Source organism: Sorex fumeus, unplaced genomic scaffold (assembly GCF_029834395.1).
Source record: "Sorex fumeus unplaced genomic scaffold, SorFum_2.1 ptg000063l, whole genome shotgun sequence".
NCBI lineage: Eukaryota > Metazoa > Chordata > Mammalia > Eulipotyphla > Soricidae > Sorex > Sorex fumeus.
Genome location: NW_026606120.1, coordinates 45,703,917 through 45,730,710, shown reverse-complemented (window position 1 = coordinate 45,730,710; position 26,794 = coordinate 45,703,917). Strand labels below are relative to the sequence as shown.

The following is a 26,794-nucleotide window of genomic DNA, read 5'->3' as shown; positions in this document are numbered from 1 at the left end:
GGCCCATGGAGTTGGCTGTGGAAATGAAGGAAAGTGACAGAATTCAGACTTATTTTGTAGGTAGTTTAGAATTCCTGAAGAGATCGTATGGGAGGTGAGGCAGAGAAATGTTCAAGGATGGTGAGGTTCATTACTCAAATTCCTGGGCTTCAGGGCCAGAAAGATTGTCCAGAGACATAGTTGCATGCAGCTAACCTGGTTTGATCCTGGACACCCCATATGGTCCTCTGAGTCCTGTCAGGAGTGATTCCTGAACACAGCGCCAGGAGTAAGCCCTAAGCACCTCCAGATGTGGCTCAAAAAACCAAAATCCAAACAAACAACAAATTCCTGGGTTAAAAGGAAGGCTGGGCAAGGCTCAGTGGTTGAGAATATGCACAGCATGTGTGCAGGCCCTGTGTTCAATCCCGGATGCTGGAAAACCAAAGAGAGAATATTTTATGAAAATGTGTATTACTGAGCTGGAAATCAGCGTGAGGGACCTATTTTATTTTTATTTCTTCACTTATATAAGGCAGGGTAGAAGCTGCTCATGTTTGGGGATGAAAAGGTCTAGGCAGAAGGGGAGCCGTCCTTCTCTCCTAACTCACCTTCTCCCAGTGTCAGTGATTCCCAGAGTTCCTTAAAGCTGCTGGTACTATCCTGAGGATGGGCCGGAGGGGGTAGGCACAGTGGGTAGGGCACTTGCCTCATATGCAGCTGAGCTGGGCTTGATCCCCTGCACCCAGATAGTCCCCTAAGCCCACCAGGAGTAATTCTTGAGTACAAAGCCAGGAGTAATCCTTGAGTATTGCTGGGTTTGACCCAAACACACACACACACACACACACACACACACACACACACACACACGCACACACACACACACTCAATGTCAGGGCAGGATCATCAGATGACATTGTCATAAAAAATCATTCAAGTTTGCATGTCCTCAAGAATCAATTGCTGGTGGAAGGGATACTGGGAACATTGGTGGTAGAGAATGGGCGCTGGTGGAGGAATGGGTACTCGATCATCGTATGACTGAAACGTAAGCACGGAAATTTGTAAGTCTGTAACTATAGCTCACAGTAATTCATTAAAAAATTAAAAAAAAAAAGAATCGATTGCTTGTTGGCTACCAGGCCCATCAAGAGCCACTGTCTACTCCTCATCCAAGTCCACAGAGAATCATCATCACCATGAGATCCACCAGCCTCTTCTCTATTCTGGCATGGAAGCCTTGGGTCCACTTCTGAGGACCAAGGGACAGATTTTAAGAATGACCAGACTTCCATGAAGGTGCTCTGACTGAAATGCACACTGTGCTGATACAGGATGAACAGATGGCTCTGTTTGCCTGAGATGGTTTGAATTCTGTCTGGAGCCCTACTCAGTTATTAACACCTTCTCTCTCTTTGAGGTGTTTGGGTGAGAAATTATTTGACCTAAGTCCAAGATGCCCACTGAATATTTTGGTCAGCATTGGGATGGTATTGAGGAGTGTAAGGATGCATGCAGTCATGAAACTGGAAGAAATTCTCTAAGCGGGGAGGTAGGAAGCGAAGGAATGGGAGCTGGGAATCACGGCAGCAAAGGAGATGGGAGAGAAGCAACATCATAGCAGAGAAGACAGTGGGGATACAGCAGAGACATAGGGGCAGCAGGGACTCGGCATCTCACAGGGGCTGAAGGAGGAATGCCCTGCTGCCTGCTGCCAAGGGCAGGGCTTGCAGCAGCAGGTAGACAAGACAGATGTCACCTGTGAGCTTGGTAACCACAGTTGTAAAGAAGAGGTGGTCCAGCAGCAGATGCGGGGGTGAGAAGGGAATGGGCATACACAGGGCATTGAGGGGCCAGAGCAATAGTACAGCGGGTAGGACGCTTGCCTTGCACATGGCCGTCCTGGGTTCAATCCCCAGCACCCCATGTGATCCCTGAGCCTTCCAGAAGTGATCCCTGGGTACAGAACCAGGAGTAACCCATGAAAACTGTTGGGTATGGCCTCAAAACAAAACAAAACAAAAGCAAAGAGAGAGAGAGAGAGAGAGAGAGAGAGAGAGAGAGCATAAATACAGCAGGAAGTAACCTTCCAGCATGGGTCAGAGAGAGACTCAAGAATAGGCAATAGCTGGGGAGAGTGACATGAAGGAAGTGTCTCTGTTGGGGCAGTGTTTGGGATTTGGGGCTCTAGCTGGCTTGTGCTCAGGCTCTAGTTCTGCGGTCAGGGATCGCTCCTGGAAGGCATGCACTTTAATCCCTAAACTCTCTCTCTGACCCCAAGGCAGTGTTACTTAAAAAGAGAATTGGGTGGGTTGGAGTGATAGTGCAGTAGGTAGGGCGCTTGTCTTGCACAAGGCTGACTCAGGTTAGAACCCAAAGACTACATATACCCCCCCTAAATCCTGTATCACTGTATTATTGTCACCCTGTTGTTCCTCGATTTACTCGAGTGGGTGCCAATAATGTCTCCATTCATCCCAGCCCTGAGATTTTAGCAGCCTCTGCTTATTTGTTTTTCCCTACAAAACTGCCATATTGGAGGCTCTTTCAGGGTCAGGGGAATGAGACCCGTTATTGTTACTATTTTTGGCATATCAAATATGCCACGGGTAACTTGCCAGGCTGCTGTGTGGGTGGCATATATATATATTTATATTTATATATACATATATTTATATGCATATAAATATATATATATTTGCCAGGCTCTCCGAGAGGCATATATATATTACTATCACTATCACTATCTTCCTGTTGTTCATCGATTTGTTCGAGCGGGCCCAGTAATGTCTCCATTGGAGACTTTGTTGTTACTGTGTCTGGCATATCGAATTTGTCACGGGTGGCTTGCCAGGCTCTGCCGTGCGGGCGAGATACTCTCGGTAGCTTGCTGGACTCTCCGAGAGGGGCGGAGGAATCGAACTCGGGTCGGCCATGTTGGCTGTGTGCAAGGCAAATGCCTTACCCACTGTGCTATCGCTCCAGCCCATATATATATATATGTATATATGTATATATATATATATATTTCCCTCTATGATTTGTTGCCTACTGTCTGAACTCCATCAAATATTGTGTGGTAATTTATGGAAAATGGGTAGGGAGTATCTTATAATGTGTTGCGCGGCCGCTTTCACCGCCGCCTGGTCCAGGAATATGTTCATTCATATGTGAGGCTTGGCCTGAGTGTGTGAAAAGTTGGCTTGGAGCATGGTGGCAGTTGGATAATGGAGGTTGGCTGCTGGGGCTCAGTCCCTTGGGGAGGAGAGGGCTCTCACCCGCCCCCTTCTGGGGCGCCCTGAGTGAAAACAGCCTCTCTCCCTAAACCCTACCAGCAGTAATTTCTGAGCACAGAACTAGGAGTAAACCCTGTGCACCTCCAGATGTGGCCCAATGCCCCCCCCACTACCAAAAAAAAAAAAAAGAAAGAAAAAAGAAAAAAAAAACGGGGCTATGAAGACAGCTCAAGGGGCTGATGAACATGCCTGGCATGCACAAGGCTGAAGAATCAATCCAGAGCATCACATGGGCCCCTGAGCATTGCTGAGTGTAGAACTGGTGGCCCCCAGCCCTTTGGGACCACTGCAGTTCCACATCAGCGGCCTGCTCAGTACTGCTAGAGTGAAAATTGCAGGTAGTGGTGCCCAGGCCCAGAGCACCACTTGGGAAGTCAAACAAGAGGAAAGGTAAAAGAGGATGATGGGTCAGGGATATGGCTAAGTGTAGAGAACTTGGCCTATGTGTGTGAGGTTCTGGGTATGATCCCTGGTATCACACACAAAAATAAGGGCTCCGAAGAGGAGGCTTGAAAGATGTGACTCATCCTTCACTGGGGTACAGTGGGGTAGGGGTGGGGGTGGGGCTCCCTATAGGAGCAAGATCACTGAAGATCAGATTGGTCTCAGGTGGGATCTAAACTCCTTTCACAGTCCCCAAGGGAAGAAAGAAGTCTTCATTATAGTGTATTGTGAAATAGGATGTACAGGGAATATGCCAAATGCTACTGTGTGGCCTGAAATAAACATTCCCAATTTAGCAACGACCCCAAATTCCTTTCCTGTTCCTTTCTCTGCTCTCATCATCACCGTCTGGAGTTTATTTTCATGCATTTCTACTACTTTTCCACAAAACTTTTCCTTTTTTATTTTCTTTCTTCTTTTGGGCCACACCCGGGAATGCTCTGCACTTATTCCTGGCTCTGCACTCCAGAATTACTCCTGGCAGTGCTCAGGATAAGATGCCGGGGATCGAACCCAGATCAGCCACATGCAAGGCAAGTGCCCTGGAACTGGAGCAATAGCACAGCGGGTAGGGCGTTTGCCTTGCACGCGGCTGATCCGGGTTTGATTCCCAGCATCTCATATGGTCCCCTGAGCACCGCCAGGAGTAATTCCTGAGTGCATGAGCCAGGAGTATCCCCTGTGCAATGCCGGGTGTGACCCAAAAAAGCAAAACAAAAAAACAAAAGAGCTAAAGGCAAGTGCCCTAGCTGCTGTACTATTGCCGTGGCCCCTCCACAGTTTTTTATTCCTAAGGGAGAGTAACAACATCATTCCATATTATGAACTATGGAAGAGTCAGTCTGTGGGCTTTTCTTTTTCTTTTTTTGTTTTTGTATTTTTGGCCACACCCAGTGATACTCAGTACTTACTCCTGGCTCTGCACTCAGGAATCGCTCCTGGTGTGACTTGGGGGACCATATAGGATGCTGTGGATGGAATCTGGATCAGCCACGTACAAGATAGTGCCCTGCTCACTGTATTATCTATCACTCAGGCCTCTAGAACAATTTTTTAAATTTTAGTGCTAAATATATTCATCTTTTGGGCTGAAGCAATAGCACAGCGGGTAGGGCATTTGCCTTGCAAGCGACCAATATGGCCGACCTGAGTTCAATTCCTCTGCTCCTCTCAGAGAGCCCGGCAAGCGACCAAGAGTATCTCGCCCGCACGGCAAAGCCTGGCAAGCTACCTGTGACATATTCGATACGCCAAACACAGTAACAACAAAGTCTCATGATGGAGACATTACTGGGCCCGCTGGAGAAAATCGATGAACAACGGGAGAACAGTGACAGTGATATCCATCTTTTATAATTTGTACTCTTTTTTGGGGGGTGGGGAAGGCATGCAAGGCTGTGCTCAGGGCTTACTCCTGGCTCGTGCTCAGGAATTACTCCTGGTGGGACTCAGGGGGCCATGTGGGATGCCAGGGATTGAACCCAGGTTGGCTGAGTGCAAGGCAAGCGCCCTCCTTGCTTTGCTGTCTTGCCAGCTCTAATTTGTATTTTTTTTTTGGGTCACACCCAACATTGCACAGGGGTTACTCCTGGCTCATGCACTCAGGAATTCCTCCTGGCGGTGCTGAGGGGACCATATGGGATGCTGGGAATAGAACTCGAGTCAGCCGTGTGCAAGGCAAACGCCCTACCCACTGTGCTATCACTCCCCCAGCCCATCCAGCCCCAAATTTGTACTTCTTTTGATGTCTTATTTGAAAAAAAAATCTTACCACTGAGCGATCACAGAGGATCTTCTAGAACATTTACAAATTCTTTTGTGGTAGATGTGTGTGTTTATTTATTTTGGTGATGCCACAGATTAAACAAATGCAGGCCACGTACTATACTGCTGAGCCACATCCACTGTCCCTGTATTTATTTTTTGAAGCACAAAAATATCTCTGCATGGATAAACAGGAAAAAGATTAACATCAGCTCTCTCAAGAGAGTAGAACAAAAGGAATACATTTCATTTGTCTTCTGTGCATGGGACGGGGGAGGGGGTAGGACAGAGAGTTTAGGCCACAGTACTCAAGGCTAACTCCTGGCTCTGTGCTCAGGGGTCACTTTTGGAAGGTTCAGGGGATCATATGGAGTTCTGGGGAACAAATTCAGGTCAGCCGTGTGTAAGGCAAGTGCCCTACCTGCTGTACTATCGCTTCAGCCCCTCATTTGTCTCCTCTTCTCCTTCTCCTTCTCTTTCTCCTTCTCCTTCTCCTTCTCCTTCTTCTTCTTCTTCTGTAGAGTTCTGCCAGTGCCTTGTATATCTTAGATATTAACCTTTTAGAATATGAGTGTTGGGTGAATAGTTTCTCCCATTCTGTGGGCTGTCTTTGTATTCTGGTTATTACTTTCTCTGAGGTGCAGAAGCGTCTTAATTTATTATTATTATTATTATTATTATTATTATTTTGCTTTTTGGGTCACACCTGGCAATGCACAGGGGTTACTCCTGGCTCTGTGCTCAGGAATTACCTCTGGCGGTGCTCAGGGGACCATATGGGATGCTGGGAATCGAACCTGGGTCGGCCGCGTGCAAGGCAAACGCCCTACCCGCTGTGCTATTGCTCCAGCCCCAGCGTCTTAATTTAATGTAGTTCCATTTTTGTTTATCTTTGTTTCTACTTGCTTGGTCAATGCTGTTCATCTTTGAAGATGCCTTTACCTTTCATGTAATGGAGAGTTCTGTCTACATTTTCCTTTATGTACCTTCTGGTTTGGGGTCTGATGTCAAGGTCTTTAATTCATCTTGATTTGACTTTTGTTAATGGTGTTAGAGAGAGGTCTGAGTTCAGTTTTTTGCATATACCTGGCCGACTTTCCCAGCATCATGTGTTGAAGAAACTTTCCTTGCTCCACTTTGTTTTTTTTTGTGCCCTTGTCAAAGATTAATGGATCATAGGGGGCTGGAGCAATAGCACAGCGGGTAGGGCATTTGCCTTGCACGCAGCTGACGCGGGTTCAATCCCCAGCATCCTATATGGTCCCCTGAGCACCGCCAGGGGTAATTCCTGAGTGCAAAACCAGGAGTGATCCCTGTACATCGCTGGGTGTGATCAAAAAAGAAAAATAAAGATTAATTGATCATAGACTTGAGGGTGTGTGTCTTGGGATATTCAACTCTATTCCATTGATCTGACGGTCTGTCTTTATTCCAGTACTATCCTGTTTTAATCACTATAGTTTGAAGTTGGGGAAAGTGATGTCTCCTATCTTTTTTCCCCTCAAGGATTAAGTAATTATCTTCTGATTTTTTTATGTTGTTTTGGGGTCACAGCTAGCAATACTCAAGAGTTACTCCTATCTTGGTGCTAGGGATACCATGTGGTTCTGGGGCTCAAACCCTGGTCTCTGGCATGCAAAGTATGTGCTCTTACTGTTTGAGCTGTCTCCCAGAACCCTAGTCTCCTTTTTTAATTTCATTGTGAGCTATATTAACTGAATACCTATTAAAAAAAACCCAAGTAATTGAAATAAAAACCATTTTTAAAGTTTCTGCAAAAATACATAAAATATTTGAAACAAGTTGGAACAAGTATTTGTGAAGGGTCCAGGAGACAGTTCAGAGGCAGAGTGAAAATCTAGCAAGTGATAAATACTGAATTAGAGCCCAGCTCCAGCTCCCCCCAACACCTCTGGGTGTGACCCCTATTTTTTCTTTTACTTTTTCTTCTTTTCATTTGCTTTTTTGGGTCACACCTGGAGAGGCACAGGGGTTACTTGTGGCTCTGCACTCAGGAATTACTCTTGGTGGTGCTCAGGAGACCATATGGGATGTTGGTGATTGAACTCAGGTCGGCTGCATGCAAGGCAAATGCCCTACCCGTTGTACTATAGCTCCAGTCCTGTGACCCCTGTTTTTAAAGACTGTCCTGGGACTGGAGGGATAGTGCCAGGGCTGAAGTGCTTGCCTTACACACGACTGATTCTAGTTCAATCTCTAGTACTACCTATGTTCCCCTGAGCACTGTTGAATGAGACCCCGTTCCCCCGCCAAAAAAAAATTTCTGCAAAAAGCATATATTGTTTTTTTGCATTCAAATCTCTAGGCTGAGGATGTGATCATTGGTGGAGCATATGCTATGTGTATGCGAGACCTTGATTTTTAGCTACAACACTTTAGAAACAGAAAATCTTGAATCCACCTAATTCTGTGGATAGTGTGAGGGAGGGATCTTAGTTTTAACTTGTCCACAGTGAAAGGTGTCTACAGGCCTTTCTGTCCTTAGGTCCTTACTATTCACTTTTTATTTTGTAGCCACTTTCAGTGATGCTGGAGATCAAATCTGGGGTCCTCACAAGCAGAGCATGCAATACAACCCTTTGAGCTCTCTCCCTACACCCCCCACTTACCCATTGACTTTTTCTTTCCTAAGTAGTGCTCAGAGGGCTTAAGGATTTCCCTTCTTAGCAATTCTCATCCAGCTAAGCTCTCTGGGCTCTTGTTTGATGCAATGATCTGAGGATGTGCTGTGGTTTGTCCTTCAGTGCTCTAGTCGCTTTATTTTGAGGGTGAGGCCACACCTGGAGGTATTCAGGATTTACTCCTGGCTTCGTGCTCAGGGATCACTACTGGTGGGGCTTTGGACCCCATACTGGTACCAGGGATCAAACCCAGGTCAGCTATGTGCAAGGCAAGTGCCTAGCCTCCTACACTTTCTCTCCATCCCTCTAATCACCCTTTCATTTTTTTATTAGTGAAACACCATGAGGTACAGTTGTAGACTTACAAATTTTTGTGCTTGGGTTTTAATTATACAATGATCAAATACCCATCCCTCCACCAGTGCCCATTTTCCACCACCGTGGGTCCCAGTATCCCTTCTACCCCCATCCCCCCATCCTACCCTGCCTCTGTGGCAGGGCATTCCCTTTTGTTCTCTCTCTCCTTTTGAGTGTTGTGTACCCTTTCATTTTTTTGGGGGGGGACACACCCACCAATGCTCAGGGGTTACTCCTGGCTCTGCATTCAGGAATTACTTCTGGAGGTAGTTAAGTGATCAAACCCAGGTTAGCCGTGTGCAAGGCAAACGCTTTACCCGCTGTACTATCTCTCCAACCTCATCAGTTCACTCTTAAGATTAAGTAAAGTCTCATATATTTTAATTGTTTCCATAATACTTTACATAGCAGGCCTATCTAATAAAAATTAATGTGAGCCACATATGTAATTTAAGGCTTTCCGGTAGCCATGATAATAGGTGAGAAGTTGAAAGTGTTTTTTTCCCTTGTCTTGAAACCAGAGCCTCATACATATAAGACAAGTGTCCCACTGCTGAGCTGCATCCTTTGCTCCCAAATGGGTAAAAGTTTAATAATGTTTAATTTAACCCAATATATGCAATCAGTATAATGACATAGTTAATGAGATAGTTATCTCATTAATGAGAGTGTTTATAGTCTTTGTTCATATAAATATTCAAATCTAATGTATATTTTGCACTTATAATTATTCACAATTTAAACAAGGCACATTTCCTTAAAACATTGTTTTGATGGGGCCTGGAGAGAGTGCCTGGGAGTTCAGCACTCGCCTGGAATGAGGTGGTTGACTCTGGTTTGATCCCTAGTGCTGTGTGGTCCCTTAAGTACTGCTAGGAACGACCCCCAAACATTACAGAGTATGACCCAACTGTCCTCATGATTTTTTTTTTAATTTTAATGAATCATCGTGAGATACATTTACAGACTCAGAGACATTCATGATTGTGTTTCAGTCAAACAATGTTCAAGCACCCATCCCTACGCCAGTACCCATTCTCCACCACCAATGTTCCAGTATCCCTCCCTCCACTCCAACCCCCGCCCCCTCCCCCACATTCCCACCTCCTGCCTCTGTGGTAGGCACGATCCCTCTTACTGTCTCTCTCCTTCTGCGTGTTGTGGTTTGCAATATAGGTAACAGGCAACCATCACGTTTGGTCCATAGTCTTGTCCTCATGATTTTTATGGGGGGTACTACATCCAGCAGTGTTCAGGACTTACACCCGGCTGTGCTCAGGGATCACTCCCAGTGGGCTCAGGTGCCAGGGACCGTGAACTGGAGTCAGCAGCATTTAAGGCAAGCAGCTGAGCCCCTATACTCATTCTCTCTGCTCACCCCCATGGTTAAAAACATATATGTGTCTTGAATGACCACTGCACTCTTGACACTGCCAAAAAATATTTGTTTTTATTCCCTAGTTATTTTCCTGTCGGGGTTTTAGTTTGACAATCACTTTGTAAGTTCCTAAACCTCTGAGTGTCCTCCCTGGTTAACCTGGATGGTGCCTGGTGGGCATTGCACCCTTGGCTGGGCTAGCTCTTCCTCTGAGGTGGTGTTCTTCCTTCCTTCCTCCCTTCCTTCCTTCCTTTCTTCCTTCCTTCCTTCCTTCCTTCCTTCCTTCCTTCTTTCCTTCCTTCCTTCCTTTTTTTCTCACTTGCTTGCTTGCTTGCTTTTGCTTTTTGAATCACACCTGGCGATGCACAGAGGTTACTCCTGGCTCTGTACTCAGGAATTACTCCTGGAGGTGCTCGGGGGACCATATGGGATGCTGGGAATCGAACCTGGGTCGGCTGCGTGCAAGGCAAATGCCCTACCCGTTGTGCTATGGCCCCAGCCCCAAGGTGTTGCCCTTTCTGATCTGTAGATACGATGTTTCAGGGCTATAAAGAAATACAGACATCCCAGACCCTTCTTGGCACATTTCAGTGGGGGAGGGAGAAAGGACACGAAAAATCATCTTGCCCCAAACCTGCTAGTGCTAGAGCCCAGGCTCCAGAGAAGCCTGTTTCCTCTGTCCTGATCAGCCTCTCAGGCCTCAGGGGACCACTTCTTCCCCATGGCATCTCTCCACCCAGGCTGGTGTCCAGGAGGCAGAGGAGAGAGCCTGGAGGGCAGTCAGGTGGAGGAGTTGATGTATGAATGTGAGCTTGTTGTGGGGTGGGGGGTGGAAGGGCAGCAGTGGGTTAACGTTAACCGCACACAATGATGCAATCACAGAATCCAAATTGCGCGCAGGCCGCTTTAAGAGGCAGCTGTAACCTGAAGCCTGCTGGACGGGCTTGGGAGGCGGCAAAAGCTCCAGCTTCAGGGAGCCCCTCGGTGCCAGAGGTCCTTCCAGGAACCCAGGCTGGGCGCAGCTGAGAGCACTGACAGGTAACACCGCTCCCTGTCCTGTCCCTCTGCACGATGGAGCGAGGATCCCTGGACTCAGCCTCGGGGCTCAGGCGGGGAGCAGAGAAAGCGGGTGCATGGGAGAAAGGGTGAAGAGACAGTTTGGGAGAAAATAGACGAGAGAAGGCAGAGGGAATGTGGGGGGCCGTGCCAGGCTCTCTCATCCCCAGACTCCCTGCACCCCTGGGAGAGATGCTGGGAAGGCTTGAATGAGGCCAGGGGGCAGCTGTGGGGAAGATGCAGAGAACTGAGTGGCTGGGGCAGGTTCGGACAGCACCGCTGAGGGGCTTCCCAGGGGAGGAGGGGGCAGGCCCATTCCCCTGTGAGATTAAGGGAGACAGCCCATCCTGCAGCCCAGCAGCCTTTTCTCCATCAACCGGTGCTGATTTCAAAGGTAACTCTCCAGTGCTGCCAAGTGCAGCTGGGCTGCTGGGCGCTGTGGGGAGCCCTGGAGGAGGGAGGACAGCTGGACCCTTCTATCCGAGCCAAGAAAAAGGGTGGGATTTTTTTTTTCTATGACCAAATTTGCTTTGAATAAAAGCTGGGAGGCCACTGGGGTTTGGGCTTCACACAATGACCCCTGTTCAGCACAGCCAATGTAGGCGGTTGTGGGGGCCGCGGCCAGTGCTGGACCGAATGGAGGCCCACACCCTCCCAGCCCTCTGGGGCAATCCACAGCAAGGAGCGGCCAGGGTCCCAGCCCAGCAACAGCTGCAGCTTCCCAGAAACCCATCAGTGTCTGGCCAGGCTGGAGTGGGAGGGACGGGGAGTTCAGGGCGTCTACTCGGGCTGGTCTCTCTGGGGTCAGGGGAAGGCCTGAATGAAGGATTGGGGTCTAGGGCTGTTGGGGTCACCAGGCAAGAGGAAGATCTGGAGGGGATCCTCTTGGACGCTCTCTTCCAGGGCCAGGGCCAGGGTGGACCCCTCCCTGCACTGTGCCAGAGGTCCTCCAGGGTGCAGCTTGCCGTCAGCAGCTGTGGGAGGAGGAGGGGATGGCGTTTGTCTCACAAACCGGTTTAATCCGAAACACATGCATTGGCGCAAACGCATCCTCGCAGCTGGAAGGCAGGAACCCCAGATTTCAGTGCTCATGTCTTTTGATCTGGCTAATGTGGCAGAGTCAGGTCTGACCTTGGCTTAGCAGAAGCTCTGTCCAGGTGCCCCCTCCACCTGGCAGGGCACAAGTCTGGTTTAGATAATGCCCTTTGGATGGGGAGGCGTCCCAGTGTCTGTGCCCCTGCCAGCCCGTGGCTGCCTGCCCACTCCAGCTCCCGGAGCGACCAGCTAGAACTGAAGTGTGCAGAGGGGCCATGTGTGCAGAGCCCTCCGTTGTCCTCTGTGGCCTTTGGCTTCAGATCTCTCTTCCCTTTCCTCCTTGCTAAGCGATGTGGCTGCAGTCAGAGAGGGACCATTGAGACCAGTGCCCCACTGCTGGGTTGGGCTGACTTTGGGTGCCAGGAACCTTCCTTGCCCCTTCATTCCTCAGCCCACCCCGTAGTGACAGTGATCAGCCTCATCTTGGCGGCTCAGTTTAGGCAGGGACCCCCACCAAGCAGTACCCACCTTTCCGTGCATTTAAACAGTTTCCTTAAACACCAGCCAGGACGACCCTTCTTGCTTCCTCCCAACTCATTCCCCCTGGGTCATAGGGTCCTGTTTTCCCTCTGGCCTTTCACAGGTCCTAATTCCGATGCCTTTGAAGTTGCTAACTAAGCTGTGAGGGGTGGGGCTGGAGCGGAAAAGGCATTTGCCTGGCACACAGTCGGCACAGGTTCAATCCTGACTCTCCATATGAGCCTCCAAGGCCCGCCAGGCATGGTCCCTGAGTGCAGAGCCAGGAGTAAGCTCTGAGCACCAGCAGGTGTGACCTCAAAACAAAAATCAAACGAAATAAACCTAGAGGCTCCTCCAGCCCTGGCTGGGGGCTGGCGGGGGTCAGGGGTGCTGGCTGGGGGCTGAGTCCCGATGGGTTTTAGGTGCCTGTCTTGCCCAGCAGAAAGTTCTTGTTGTTTCAGCTGAAATGCTCCCTGAGCAGCCGCTGAGACTCGCTGTCAGAGACACAGGCTCAGGATGGGGCTCTAGAAGGCTGGTCCCCCCCACGGGCAGTCCTGAGTCAGCTGCACACACTCCGGGAGGCAGTGTTTTCTTCTGTTCTCTTCTCTCTCAGCAGTGTAGTTCGAACTGCTGGTGAGAGGCTGCAAACAGCACCTGAGCTGTGTCCTGGAGTGCATTATTAGTCTTCATTTTCAGGACTTGGGGCACAAATCACATGTGGCCCTACTGAGTTTTCTATTTGTATGGAGGTGTAAGAGAAGTATGTGGAATAAAATGGCTGGATAGTTAGTACAGTGGACATGGCACTTGCCTGGGGGTCGACCCAGAGGACCACAGATGTCCCCTGAATTCCACCTGGAGTGATCCCTGAGCACAGAGCCAGGAGTCAGCCCTGAGCACCACTGGGTGTGTCCCCAAAACACACAGAGAGAGAGAGAGAGAGAGAGAGAGAGAGAGAGAGAGAGAGAAGAATGTGTGTTGGTATGTTGGTATGTGTGTGAGAGGCGGGGGTTGATTGGCTCTCTGGAAGGATAATGAAGGTTTCTGTGTTTTGTTTTGGTTTGGTTTTGGGCCACACCCGGCGGTACCCAGGGCTTACTCTGGTCTCTGTACTCAGGGATCACTCCTAGCAGGCTTGGGGGGGATCATGTGAAGTGCTGGGGATTGAACCCCAGGTTGGCCATGTGCAAGGCAAGTACGCTATCTGCTATAGTAACAATCTGGCCCCAGAGTCTGTTTTGTGTGTTGTGTGTTGTGGAGGAAGACGGATGACAAATGCCAGAACCAGCAATGTGCATGGAGAATGTGGAGCTGCTGGAGGGCCTGGCTGATCTCTCCAAAGATCTAATCTTTGATCTAGCTGCTTCCCTCCTTCCCCCCCTGCCCCCGCCCCCCATCCTGACTGAAGCTTGAGCTATGACTGCAGGGGACTAGAGGATAGTGGAGCCCCCATTTCCTTTTCCTCTCTGCTATCAGGGCCACTCCAGAGCTGGTTAGAGAAGGCCCCTGCTAGGGAAGGAATGAGGTCTCCTTGCTTAGAAGGGTGGGATGCTATATGACCATAGGGAAATAGGAGCTACTTTATCCCTTCTGGGATAAGGGTGAGGTCCCTGGGGAGAAGGGCCTTGGGGCTCCCGCTGCAGGGAGACCCTTTTTGGCTCTGGATCACCATTAAGCTTGGCAGTCCTGGTACTGCTGAGCACTCAAAAGACATCGTCTTCATTTTTTTTTTTTTTGTTTTGTTCTTTGGGCCACACCTGGAAGGGCTCAGGAGTTACTCCTGACTCTGTGCTCAGGGATGAATCCTGGTGGGGCTTGGGGGACCATATGGGAAGGGGATCCAACCTGGGTCAGTTGTGTGCAGGGCATGTGCCCTAGTACCTGCTCCAGCCCCCCAAAGACGCTGTCCTTTTTTTTGAAGCAAAATAGATTTTATTTGGAGTGTTTTTTGGGGGGTGGGGATGTGGGGAGAGAAAGAGAGAGAGACAGAGAGAGAGAGACAGAGAGAGAGAGAGAGAGAGTGAGAGTGTAATGCACTCGAGAGACTGCGGGCTTCTCCAAGGGCAGAGAGAATCCCTACACACATCCCAGCATTAGACACGAAAGCATGAAAGTACACATCTCAAGAGGGGAGATGTGGGTGACACATGAGCTTGGGTACCACATGTACTCGACCACGTGGGCGCAAGCAGCACATGGGCTCAGGCAGCATATGCGCCCCCAAAGACACTGTCTTATCTAATGCTCTTCCCAACAAGAATAATTTGATTTCCATTTTTATAAGGGAAAACATCGATATTTAGAGACTTTAAGGGGGCTGGAGGAGGGGGGGAGAAGCCATCAGCTGCCCCCCGCACCCCCCGGCTTCCTTGCAGGCCAGGATGCGGGCCCTCATGGTACTGCTCTGCACTGGAGCCCTCCTGGGGCATGGCAGCTGCCAGGACACTGCTGGTGGCCCAGAGGAGGTGAGTAGGGTGGGGTGGGTGAGGGGTGCATTCTGGGAGGCAGGGCGGGCTGCCGGACCCCACCCCCTGGCCCACCTCAGGCTCTTTACATCTAGATAGGCCTTAGTTTCCCCATCAGCAAGATAAAGAAAATGTTGTGTCTCTCAGTTACCTAAAGAGGCCAAATTCAGAGCTGCAGAGTGCAATGCGAACACTTTAACCACCTCAGGCCTGTCCTGACAGACCTCTCCGAGCAGCTCTGCATTGCTGGGGGGTCTCCAACAGTGGTGCTGCTCCGGGCAGGGCCAAGTGAAGACAAGGTCTGTGGAAAGACCTCAGCGCTTCTGAGATCAGAGGCCCGTGAGGCCCAGGTGATGACTCTGGCAGCTGAAGTACCGCTGGGTTCTGGATGTTGGCATGATTCTGAGGTTGCTGCTGACTGCCTCTCACTCACTGTGCCACTGCAAACATGTCATTTGACTGGAGCCTCTGGTTTCCTACCTCTAACATGGATTTTTTTTTTTCTTTTTGAGTCACACCCAGTGACGCTCAGGGGTTATTCCTGGCTCTGCACTCAGGAGTTACTCCTGGTGTTGTATAGGGGGGCTATATAGGATGCCGGGGACTGAACCTAGGTTTGCCACAGGCAAGGCAAATGCCCTACCTGCTGTACTATTGGTTCAGTGCCCCCAACTTGATTTTTTGTTTTGTTTTGTTTTTTGCTTTTTTGGGTCACACCCAGTGATGCACAGGGGTTATTCCTGGCTCTGCACTCAGAAATTACTTCTGGTGGTGCTCAGGGGACCATATGGGATGCTGGGTATCGAACCTGGGTTGGCTGCATGCAAGGCAAATGACCTACCCGCTGTGCTATTGCTCCAGCCCCCCTAACTTGATATTTTTTTCTTTTTGGGTCACACCTGGCAATGCACAGGGGTTACTCCTGGCTCATGCACTCAGGAATTACTCCTGGCGGTGCTCAGGGGACCATATGGGATGCTGGGAATCAAACCCAGGTCGGCCGTGTGCAAGGCAAATGCTCTACCTGCTGTGCTATCGCTCCAGTCCCCCTAACTTGATTTTTAAAAGAACTCTTTGTGGGACTGGAGAGAAAGTACAGGGCTAAGGTACTTGCCTTAAGGCAGCCAACCAAGGATTGATCCCTGACACCACATATGGTCCCCTGAGCACCACGAGAGTGATCTCACAGCAGAGTCCTGAGCACTGCTAGATGTGGCGCCCCCCAAACCAACAAAAACAGAAACTGAAACTTCTTTCTGGGTCGGAGAGACCACTCAAGAGCTGGAGCACATACTTTGCATGAAGGAAGCCCAGGTTCAATCCTCAACACCACATGGTCCCCTGAGTACTGTCAGGGGTGGCCCCTGAGCAACACACTGGGAGTACTCCAGAGTGCCGTCAAGCGAGCGCCCCAAACAAGCAAACAGAAGCCAAACAGAAGGGGTCTGAGAGACAGCACAGGGAATAAGGCACTTGCTTTGTAGGCAGCTGATCCTGGTTCAATCCCTGGCATCACATATGGTCCCCCAAGCACTGCCTAGAGTAATCATTGCACCAAGGCCCTAAGCACCATAAAGTGTGGGCCCCAAACCCCAAAATAAAATAAAAGTATTAAAAAACAACAAAAACAAATAAGTTTCCGTACTCTCCACCCTCCACAAGATCCATTCTTCTGGGCCCAGTGTGGCCACATACTTATTTTCCCCCACTGAACTCCTAAATCTTAGGTAGAAATATAAAAGACTCAGCAAGGACATTTTACATTTATTAGTCTTTTGGGTTTCAGACACATACATCAAGTATGAAGTCAAGTGAGAATGACTAGCAGAGAGCCTGGCATATGGTTTTGCAGTGGCTAAAACTGGGGGGATCGGTAAGTTTGTGGTGCAGGAGGAGATAACTGACCAGAACATGAAAATGGGGTGAGCGGGGCCATTTGAAAGGAGGGTCCAGGGAGAATCTTGGGGAAAGAGTGAGCAGGACTGGATGGTCTGGAAGATTCTTGGGGGCGCCTTTCTTTTCCTTTTTTTGGGGAGGTGTCACACCCCGTGTTCCTCAGGGGTTACACCTGGCTCTGCAATCTTGGATCAACCCTAGTGAGATTGGGAGACCATCTGGGGTGATGAGGATCAGACCTGGGTTAGCTATGTGAAAGGCAAACGCCCTACTTGCTGTCCTATTTCTCGGGCTCCATTCCTTTTAATTTTTTGTTTTGGGGTCACTCTGGGCAGTGCTCAGGGGATTGTGAGGTGCTAGTAATTGAACCACACATACATATATATATATATAATTTTTTAAGTATGTCTCAGGTACACAGATTCCCCATTTTTTTTTTTTCTTTTTGGTCATGCCCGGCGGTGCTCAGGGTTACTCCTGGCTCTACACTCAGGAATTATTCCTGGCGGTGCTTGGAGGACCATATGGAATGCTAGGTATCGTACCCTGGTCGGCCACTTGCAAGGCAAAAGCCCTACCCGGTGTGCTATAGCTCTAGCCCCCAGATTCCCTGTGTTTGAGCCTGGCCAGCTCTTCTCTGTTGGGCTGTCTCTGCCCAGGGAGCACCCCCCTCCAGCATCAGAGTAAGGCAGGAAACTCCCTCGGGACCAGAATGACAATCCCACTTATAGCTGTGATGACTCCCTCTTGTCTGCCTTGGTCCTTGCACTCAAACCCAGGGCTCCCTGGCCCCTGACTCCACGGGGGTGCCTGTGGAGGAAGAGGATCCCTTCTACAAGGTCCCGGTGAACAAGCTGGCCGCCGCCGTGTCCAACTTTGGCTACGACCTGTACCGCGTGCGCTCTAGTGGCAGCCCCACCGCCAACGTGCTCCTGTCCCCACTCAGCCTGGCCACTGCGCTCTCTGCCCTGTCACTGGGTGAGTGTCCCAAGGTGTAAAGGCCCAGCCGCTCAGAGCAGTCATGCGGCCTCGTGCCTATCGGGTGCTCTGAGGCTGTAGGGAACCCAGCTTAGGGAGAGCCTCCTTAGAGGGCCTGGCATAGGAAAGTGGGCTTCCAGGACTGGGCATAGTCACCCCTTGTGCCTCATCAGTAGGGGGCGAGAACCACCCGATGCCTTGGTAACTTCATACTCATTCATCCCTGAAGTGAACTACTGAAGCCAATCAGCAGGCGGGGTTGGAGATGGAATCCTCTGCAGACAGACATGGCTGCGGCCCTCAGGTCACAGCCGAGGCCCCGGGGAACTCATAAGTGGGTGTTGGGGGCCATGTGGTCAGTGATGGGAAGAGGAAGCAGGGTCTGGTACTCTACATTCCCTCTTTCTCTCCAGGCCCCAAGCCTGGTACCCTACACTCCCACCTGTCTCTCTCCAGGCCCCAAGCCTTTGACCGATTCAGGAAAATGTATTTTAGCTTACTGTCTTCAGCTCCCTTGACCGCGCAGAATGTGTCTGTAATAGCAGCAGACACACAGACTAGGAAGACAGGGTGCCTGGGAGGTGCTGGGGAGGGGCGAGCTCACCCCTCTGGGTGTCTGGCAGGTGCGGAGCAGCGGACGGAGTCCAGCATCCATCGGGCCCTCTACTATGACCTGATCAGCAACCCAGACATCCATGGCACCTACAAGGAACTCCTTGCTGCAGTCACTGCCCCCCAGAAGAACCTCAAGAGTGCTTCCCGGATTGTCTTTGAGAGGAGTGAGTGGCTTTGTTAGTCTGGGATCCTCGTGGGGCATTTGCACGTGCGTGCGTGCGTGCGTGCGTGTGTGTGTGCGCATGTGTGCGTGCCTGTACCTGAATCAAAACACTAGATCTGTATTCCTAGGACAGGTTTGGCTCCTGTGGGCCAGAAGTGCCCCTGTGAGCCCAAAGAGGATGAGAAAGAGGAAGTGTGAGAGGGAGACAGAGGAAGGTTGTGGGAGGGCAGGAACGTGCAGAGAAATAGCAACAAGCAAAATCTGTTGTTCCCTGTCTGGAGCCCAGGGAAGCTGGCACAGAGTCCTGGCAAGTCCCAGGAAGATGCCAGGCAGGAAGTCAGAGCCTGCCGAGCTGGATCCCATGCCTGGCTCGCTCCCTGGAAAGGAAGTCTGTGTGTTCTCTGAGCTCCTAACCTCTACTCCGTCTCTCTCCAGAGCTTCGGGTAAAATCCAGCTTTGTTGCACCCCTGGAGAAGGCCTATGGGACCAGGCCGCGCATCCTCACGGGCAATCCTCGCTTGGACCTGCAGGAGATGAACAACTGGGTGCAAGCCCAGATGAAGGGGAAGGTCGCGAGGTCTACACGCGAGATGCCCAGTGGCATCAGTATTCTCCTTGTTGGGGTGGCCTACTTCAAGGGTGAGGCTTCACCCCTTCTCTTGGAGTCAGGGGTTGGTGGTGGGCGGCAGAGAAGCTGGGAGGTGGGGAATGTTGAGAACCCAATTCAACATGCTCCAAAAAGCCACGGTCCCAGGAGGGTCTGAGGCTTCATATCTCAGGCCAAGATCTGCTGAGAGCCTGCTGAGGGCTGGAGGTTTGGGGGGAGCAATCAGCAAAGGGCGGAGGCACTGCAGCAACTGGGCCTGTAGGGGGCAGCACTCTCCGGATCCAGGCCCGACTGGGACAGGCTCAGGCCAGGTCTGTGATTACCGGATTACCCGTGGCTGCATCCTGCACAAAGCTCACAGCCCTCATGGGCCTATTTTCTTATCTCCAACCAGGGACTGTTGCTGACTTTGAGAAAGTCTGTTAAACAGTCCCATCTGCACACCCACCCTGGCACTGTGCCCAGCAAACAGCAGGTATTCAGTAAATCCTGGTTAGAACTCCAACAACAGCGTTGCCCAGGACAGTCCACAGACCCAGAGGGAGGCCAGCCCCACGCAGGTTAAGGCTGAGTCAACTTCCCCTTCCAAAGCTTATATGCAGGACTGGAGAGACGGTTCAGCAGGCTGGAGCACATGTTTTACATGCAAGAGGCCCAGGTTCAGGTCCCAGCACCACGTGGACCCCTGAGCACTGCTACGAGTGACCCCTGTCCCCAAATAAAACACTGGGAATAGCTCCAGAGCATCACTAGGTGGGCCCCCCAAACATTCCCTCCGTTAAAAAAGAAAAATAAAGAACAGATTTGTAACTGCTTCTGCAATCAGCAATAACAAGACCAGACTCCTCAGCTTTTTGGCGGTAGGGGCTGTGGGGACCACGATTGGAGGTGCTCAAGGTTTATTCCTGGCTCTGTGTTCAGGGATCACTCCTGGCAGGGCTTAGAGAACCATATGTGCCGCCAGGGATCCAACCCAGGTCGGCTGCATGCCAGGAAAATGCCCTACCCGCTCTACTATATTTCTCCAACCCTGTGGTTTTAAGAGAAACGCCCAGTGGCTTCTTACCGAGACACTGATCTCTCCAGGGAGTGAGAGGCACGCAGAGGGTTCAGCAAGGAGCTTGCCTGTCAGTCCCCATGTGATTTTATGCATCACCTCACCGCTGTGGCACCAGCGCTTTCCTGGGCTGACCTCCCCGGGTCTTTCCTGCCTCCCAGACCTCACACTGTAGAATGGAGCCCCATCTGCTTCTCTTCTAGGTGAGCAGGACTTGTGTAACCCAGTAAAGCAGTCAAGTTGACGAGCTTCTTCTCTGTTTGTGGAGGGCACGAGGGGTTCTCACAGTGGTTCGGATCCCGATGTATTGCGGGCTGAGAGCTCAGACTTCTCTCACCCTTAGACAGTTGCTAGTGACTCCTTCCCTGCCCCAAGGCCCTGCTCCCGCCCTCTCTGGTCTCCTGGGGCTCAGGACACACCATCTATTTCATTCCAGGGCAGTGGGTAACCAAGTTTGACAACAAGAAGACTTCTCTGGCGGACTTCCACTTGGACGAGGAGAGGACAATACGAGTCCCCATGATGTCGGACCCCAAAGCTGTCATACGTTATGGCCTGGATTCTGATCTCAACTGCAAGGTCTGCGGGGTGGGGTGGGGGAGAATCCCAAGATAGAAAAGTGTGCTGGAATAGGATGATGATGATGATGATGATGATGATGATGAGGGAGAGCGAGAGCGAGAGCGAGAGAGAGAGAGAGAGAGAGAGAGAGAGCGAGAGTGCACACTGACAGCTGTCTCCATTTCACCTGGTCAGTCACTTTAAGCAAGTTAACAGATTCTGAGAATCTTCTGTTTTCTCAAAAGGAAGTGAAGTGGGTAGTTCTGAAAATTCTGCTCCCAACAGCACCAAAGATCAAGCATCACTGTGTGTTTTCTTTTCACTCTGTATTTCTGGGTCACACTCAGCAGTGCTCAGGGCTTATTCCTGGTGGGCTCAGGGGACCATATGGGGTGTTGGGGATTCAACCTGGGTTGGCTGCATGCAAGGCACCTTACCTGCTATGCTCTGGCCACATCTTTCTAGAATTCCAAAGGAAACCACTAATTGCTGCTGTTCCCAGGAGCTCAAAGGTCAATTACTTGAGACAAAGGCTGATGCAAAACTAAGGTGTGAGCAGGTGCTTGAACCTGAAGAGAGGGCAGATTTCTGTCTTCAAAACCCCTTGCTTCTCTCAAACTAGTGTAACAATTTATACAGGGCTCAGTAGTTTATGTTTGTATGTATGAAAGTGAACTCACAGAAAATTATGGGAAGTTCGTCAGTGGGAGGAAGAAGTCTGGAAGGTTCAGGAGTGTTTTCAGGGAACCTATGGCTTTCTCCTGTCATCCATAACTTACCTGGTATAATATCAAATGCACAGCATGAGAACTTTGTAATTTTGGGGGCAATACCTGGTGGTGCTCAGGGCTTACTCCTGACTCTGTGCTCAAGGATCACTCCTGGTGTGACTCCTGGTGTGAACCATATATGATTCCAGGGTTGGTCACATATAAGACAAGTGCCCTACTTGCTGTATTATCTCTCGGGGCCCTGTGAGGACTATCTTGACTCTTGGGAGGGAAGAGCATTATGAGTCAAGGAATATAATTATGAAAAACACATTTCTGAGGAACAGGATGAGCATCTAGTACAGCTAACAGCTGGCATTCAGTAGCTCCTGGTGGTGGTGGTTTTCTCAGGGGCCAGGGATGGAACCTGGGTCTCATGCACTCAAGACATGACACTCTGATTCAATAGCTCTTAACTTTTTTCTTTGAGAATCGAACAAAAATCTGAGGGAAATATTACATATGCATTACCCAGACCCATGTTTCTGTGTATGATTTCAAGGACTCTTGGGGTTCCTGACATCCTTTGTCCCATACAGTAGGGACAAATGACCCATTCTTGTGCTTTAATCCTCAACACCCTTTTTTTCACCCCAGAGAATCAGCAATTGTTAGCAGACAAACACAGGGAGAAAACACAAATGTAGAATTCAATTCCAGTGCTTTGGAACCACAAGAGGAAATTGTTTCTGAGGGAAACTTCAGCTGGTATTAGGTTACAGTGAGAAAAAACAATGAATGGCCTAGTTTTGGAAGATACCTTTGCTGCCAGCCTAGAGGGACAACTATGCAAAAGATGGGGTATGGGGAAAGTGTGATGGGGCCTGCGGAAGAGAAAGCAGCCTGGAGTGTGTCCATCCCAGGCTCTCAAGGGACCAGCCCCCCCCTTCTCCATCTTGCAGATTGCTCAGCTGCCCTTGAGCGGAAGCATGAGTATCATCTTCTTCCTGCCTCTGAGAGTAACCCAGAACTTGACCATGATAGAAGAAAGTCTCACCTCTGAGTTCATTCATGACATCGACCGAGAACTGAAAACTGTTCAGGCCGTCCTGACCATCCCCAAGCTGAAGCTGAGTTACGAAGGCGAAGTCACCAAGGGCCTGCAGGAGATGAGTATGTGTGCAAGACCCTTTTGTGTGAGGAAGGGGTGGGGCCACCTGCCCAGCTAAGCAGGACTGTGAGAGGTGAAAGGGAAGGTTGAACTCTCCTGTCTGTCCCATTCCTCAGCCCTGTGAGCCAATGGCAGGAACTCAGAATACCCCCTCCCAAGACAGGCCTCATGACCTGGTTTCTAACTTCAGCCTCACCTGCTATGTGCTCTCGGGCAAGCAAGTTTAGCCCTTTGCCAACCCAGATCTCCACGCGCGAGTTCAGAGGTCTCTCTCTATTTCGAGTTTGCTTACCTTCTTGGGGATTAGGAGTAAAGAATCATGAGGGCTGGGGAGATAGTACAGTGGGGAGGGTGCTTGCCTTGGGTGGTCGACTTGGGTTCAATTGCCAACACATCACATTAAATGGTCCTCCGAGGCAACCAGGAGTGATTCCTGAGCACAGGGCCAGGAGTCACCCCTCAGCACAACAAGGCGTGGGCCCTCCAAAGAGCAACAACAAAGAACCATGACTGCATTCTCTGGGGTGTTGGGTGAGACCTGGCTTTAATGGAACTCTCTCTCCATCTCCGCAGAGCTACAGTCCTTGTTTGAGTCACCAGACTTCAGCAAGATCACAGGCAAACCTGTTAAGCTGACTCAAGTGGAGCACCGGGCTGCTTTTGAGTGGAATGAGGATGGCGCAGGCGCTGCGCCCAGCCCGGGGCTCCAGCCTGCCCGCCTCACCTTCCCCCTGGACTATCACCTTAACCAGCCTTTCATCTTTGTACTGAGGGACACAGACACAGGGGCTCTTCTCTTCATAGGCAAGATTCTGGATCCCAGGGGTGCTTAATGCTCCAGGTGAATGTTTGAATGCTCTAGAACACGGCATTCTAGACGCGGCAGATTATATATTACCTGAAGGCTGCCTATTATGTTTCAATACTCTTTGCAATAAAAGTACTTTTTATCCTCATTTTTCTGACTTTGTTCCTCCTTGTATTTCAAGGTGTAAGTATACTAGACAGTAAATCACCCTTTCGGAATTTGCTGGTAACTAGAGGCAATTTCTATCTGAACTCTATAGAGAGTCACTATTTAGAAGAGTGTTTGCTTATTGGAATTGTGCAATGAGGGAGTGACTGGCTGCTCAAGGGGTATTTATCTGCTAGGACCACTGTTCCACTCTCCTTGGCTGGAGCAATAGCACAGCAGATAGGGCATTTGCCTTGCACGTGGCCAACTTGGGTTCAATCCCCAGCATCCCACATGGTCCACTGAGCACTGCCAGGAGTAATTCCTGAGTGCATAGCCAGGAGTAACCCCTGTGCATCACTGGGTGTGACCCAAAAAGAAAAAAAGCCGTCTCCTGCCCTCCAACCATGTGCCTCCTCCCCCAATAGTGCTTAAATGAGACTTTAGGTGACTTATGTTCCTTTCTTCCTTCCTTTCTTCTCTTTCCTCTCTTCAGTTACAGAGGAAGTGTGTGTGTGTGTGTGGGGGGGGGGGAACAACAGATAATCAAGATGATCTGATGGTCATTTTTATAAAACAGACCGATCAGAGAGCAGAATCAGTGAGGGTAGGGCTAGGCAGTCTATATAAATACGGGTCACTGCAGAGATCAGACTGGAAAATGGCAGAGAATAATGAAGAGGGGAGGGAGCAGCAAGCAGCCAGTTGGGGGTGCAGCTAGCAGTGATGGGGCTGCTGTTCCGGACAGGGATGTCTCTGTATGAGCTGTCAGATAAAGGAGCTACCACTGAAGCTATCTGGTGGTCATGATGCTCATGATGCTAATCTTACACACTGGCCTTAAGAACCTGAAAATTAGGCATATCCACTGTAGATAGCCTCCCTCCCCCTCCTCTCCCTCCTTCCTTCCTTCCATCCTCTCCTCCCGCCCTCCATTCCTTCCTGAAGCAAAGTAATATTTTTGGTTTTGTATTGTTTTGGGGGCCACACCCAGCAGTACTCGGGGCGTACTCCTGGCTCTGCATTAGGGATCACTCCTGGTGGTGCTCGGGGAACCATATCGGGTGCCAGGGATCAGCCCTGTGCAAGGCAAGTGCCCTATTCACTGCACTATTTCTCTGGCCTCAAGCAAAATAACTTTCACTGAAAGAAAATGAAAAGAGAAATGTGAGAGAAAGAAAAGATAAACGTGTTCAAGAGAAAATGCCAGCTTCTCCAGAGTGGGAAAAGCTCTTTCCTTCTTTCTCTCTCCTTCGTTCTTTCCCTTATTACCAGACCCTCATGTGACTGGGAATAAACGGACCCGACCCAACACTGAGCGGTCGGCAGTGTGCAGCGTGAGCCTGGCCCTGGAGTGGGAGGTCCCGCTTTCATAGCTCAATGCACTACATTTTACCCCCCAGTCAAGCTGGTGTCATACGACAAGAGGGAAACACATGGAATGATAAGGGAGGTAATTTGTAATTTTGGGAAATTAATCCTTATTTATGTATTCTTTGGTTTTGTGGTCACATCTGGCAATGCTTAGGGGTCACTCTTGGTGGTGCCTGGGATGGAACCCGGGTCTCCTGCATGCAATGCATGTGCTCCAGCCCTTGAGCGATCAATCTGGCCCCCAACAGAACCCTATTATCTGGGGGGCAGGTGACACCTGGTGTTGCTCAGGACTTACTCCTGGCTCTATGCTCAGGGATTACTCCTTCAGTGCGTGGGGGACCATATGTGGTCTGGGGGGTCAAACCCAAGTCAGCGGTATCTAAGGCAGGAGCTTTACCTGCTGCATTACTGCATCAGCCCCTCAGCAAAAACAATTTTTAGAAATAAACATAACAAGCCTTTCAAACTGAATAACCCTAGAACTAAATTCGAAAAAAAAATTTAGTTTCTTTTTAGATCACACTTGGCTGCACTCAGGGATCACGCCTGTCCGGGCTTGAAGGACCATATGGGATGCCAGGATTGAACCCAGGTCAGATGTGTGCAAGGCATGCGCCCTGCCCGCTATGCTACTCTCCAGCCCCCAGAACTAATTTGTTCGCTAAAAATATCTCACTGGCTACTACCTTGTTTAGTGAGTTAAAGGGGGGGAAATAAGATTCTGGGCTACTCCTGGCTGTGCCGAGGGGTCACTCCTGGACATGCTCAGGGAAGCATGCGGTGGCAGGAATCAAACTGTGTGCATGGTAAGCACCTTAACCCCTGGACCACTCTCCCCTTACCCCGCCCCCTACTATAATACTATGGCAACCAAAGGGCCAGGGTAGACAAGCTCTCAAAACAGTATGGGATAGGACAGCCTTGCACGAGGCTGATCCAGGTTTAATCCTGGGTCAAAGCAAACAGAAAAAAATCAGCAGTGTGAATTTGGCATTTTTCTTTTTTCCCCTGGTTTTTGGGTCACACTCAGCTGTGCTCAGGGCTCACTCCTGGTTCTGCACTCAGGGATCACTTCTGGCAGGGTTCAAGGAGCCATAGGGGACCATCGGAGGTTGCTGGGGATTGAACCTGGTAAGGCAAGTGCCTTACCTGCTGTACCATCTCTCTGGCCCCTGAACGTGGCATTCGTTCTCACCAATTCATCTGAACCTCTCAGACACCAGTGGTGATGTTATAGGGGTCAGACTCAAGCCTAGTCTCGGGAGTAGGATGGGGCCAAGGCTCCCCATCCAGATGGGAGAGATTGTTCTTACCTTCTGTCTTAAGTTTGAAACATGAGTCCGCAGGGCCTGCATACTTGGCATCTTTGGAAAGCTTCTTCCACTTCTCAGTACCCACGCAATATATTTTTTTTTGGGGGGGGACCCTTCTCACAGTGCTGGGGATCACCAAGGCCAGACCTGGTAACAGCTGGAGACACGCGGTGGTGCTGTGGCTTCCCGCAGGGCTGCGCTCACCGGGCATGTGCTCCAGTCTCTGTGCTTCCTGCCCAGCCCCTGTGCAGTCTACATCTCGCTTGCCAGCTTGGGAAACACTGGTTGAAAAACGTTGTTTCTTTCAGGCTTGCTAATAAATAGAACTCAGAAAGTGGGCATACGTGTTATAAAAGCAAAGTGTCTCATCAGTGAGTGTGCCAAGAGTATAGAATGAAATATCGATGATAAAGATGGAAAAAATTGGTCGAAAACAAGCTTCGAGTTGCCATC

General features: G+C 50.1%; 1 protein-coding gene across 2 annotated transcripts; it reads left to right on the top strand.

Annotated features, from left to right (window-relative positions):
• Positions 1 to 10,790: 10,790 nt before the first annotated feature.
• On the top strand, positions 10,791 to 23,652 carry SERPINF1 (serpin family F member 1). Of its 2 annotated transcripts, none has more exons than XM_056127271.1 (8): positions 10,791 to 10,901; positions 14,849 to 14,938; positions 17,614 to 17,812; positions 18,436 to 18,591; positions 19,026 to 19,229; positions 20,691 to 20,833; positions 22,488 to 22,698; positions 23,270 to 23,652. In XM_056127271.1, the coding sequence occupies exons 2-8, from the start codon at positions 14,855 to 14,857 to the stop codon at positions 23,527 to 23,529; spliced, it is 1,257 nt and encodes a 418-aa protein (XP_055983246.1). In that variant the 5' UTR covers positions 10,791 to 10,901; positions 14,849 to 14,854; the 3' UTR covers positions 23,530 to 23,652. The 2 variants fall into 2 exon arrangements, with proteins under 2 accessions (XP_055983246.1, XP_055983247.1); XM_056127272.1 differs by having other exon boundaries at positions 10,827 to 10,901; positions 14,758 to 14,938.
• Positions 23,653 to 26,794: the final 3,142 nt, after the last annotated feature.

Excerpts from the sequence above, each read along its gene's own strand:
- SERPINF1 (XM_056127271.1), top strand. The coding sequence starts at position 14,855 with ATGCGGGCCCTCATGGTACTGCTCTGCACTGGAGCCCTCCTGGGGCAT. Across the intron at positions 20,834-22,487 it reads ATTCTGATCTCAACTGCAAG|ATTGCTCAGCTGCCCTTGAG; the intron begins GTCTGCGGGGTG and ends TCCATCTTGCAG. Across the intron at positions 22,699-23,269 it reads CAAGGGCCTGCAGGAGATGA|AGCTACAGTCCTTGTTTGAG; the intron begins GTATGTGTGCAA and ends CCATCTCCGCAG.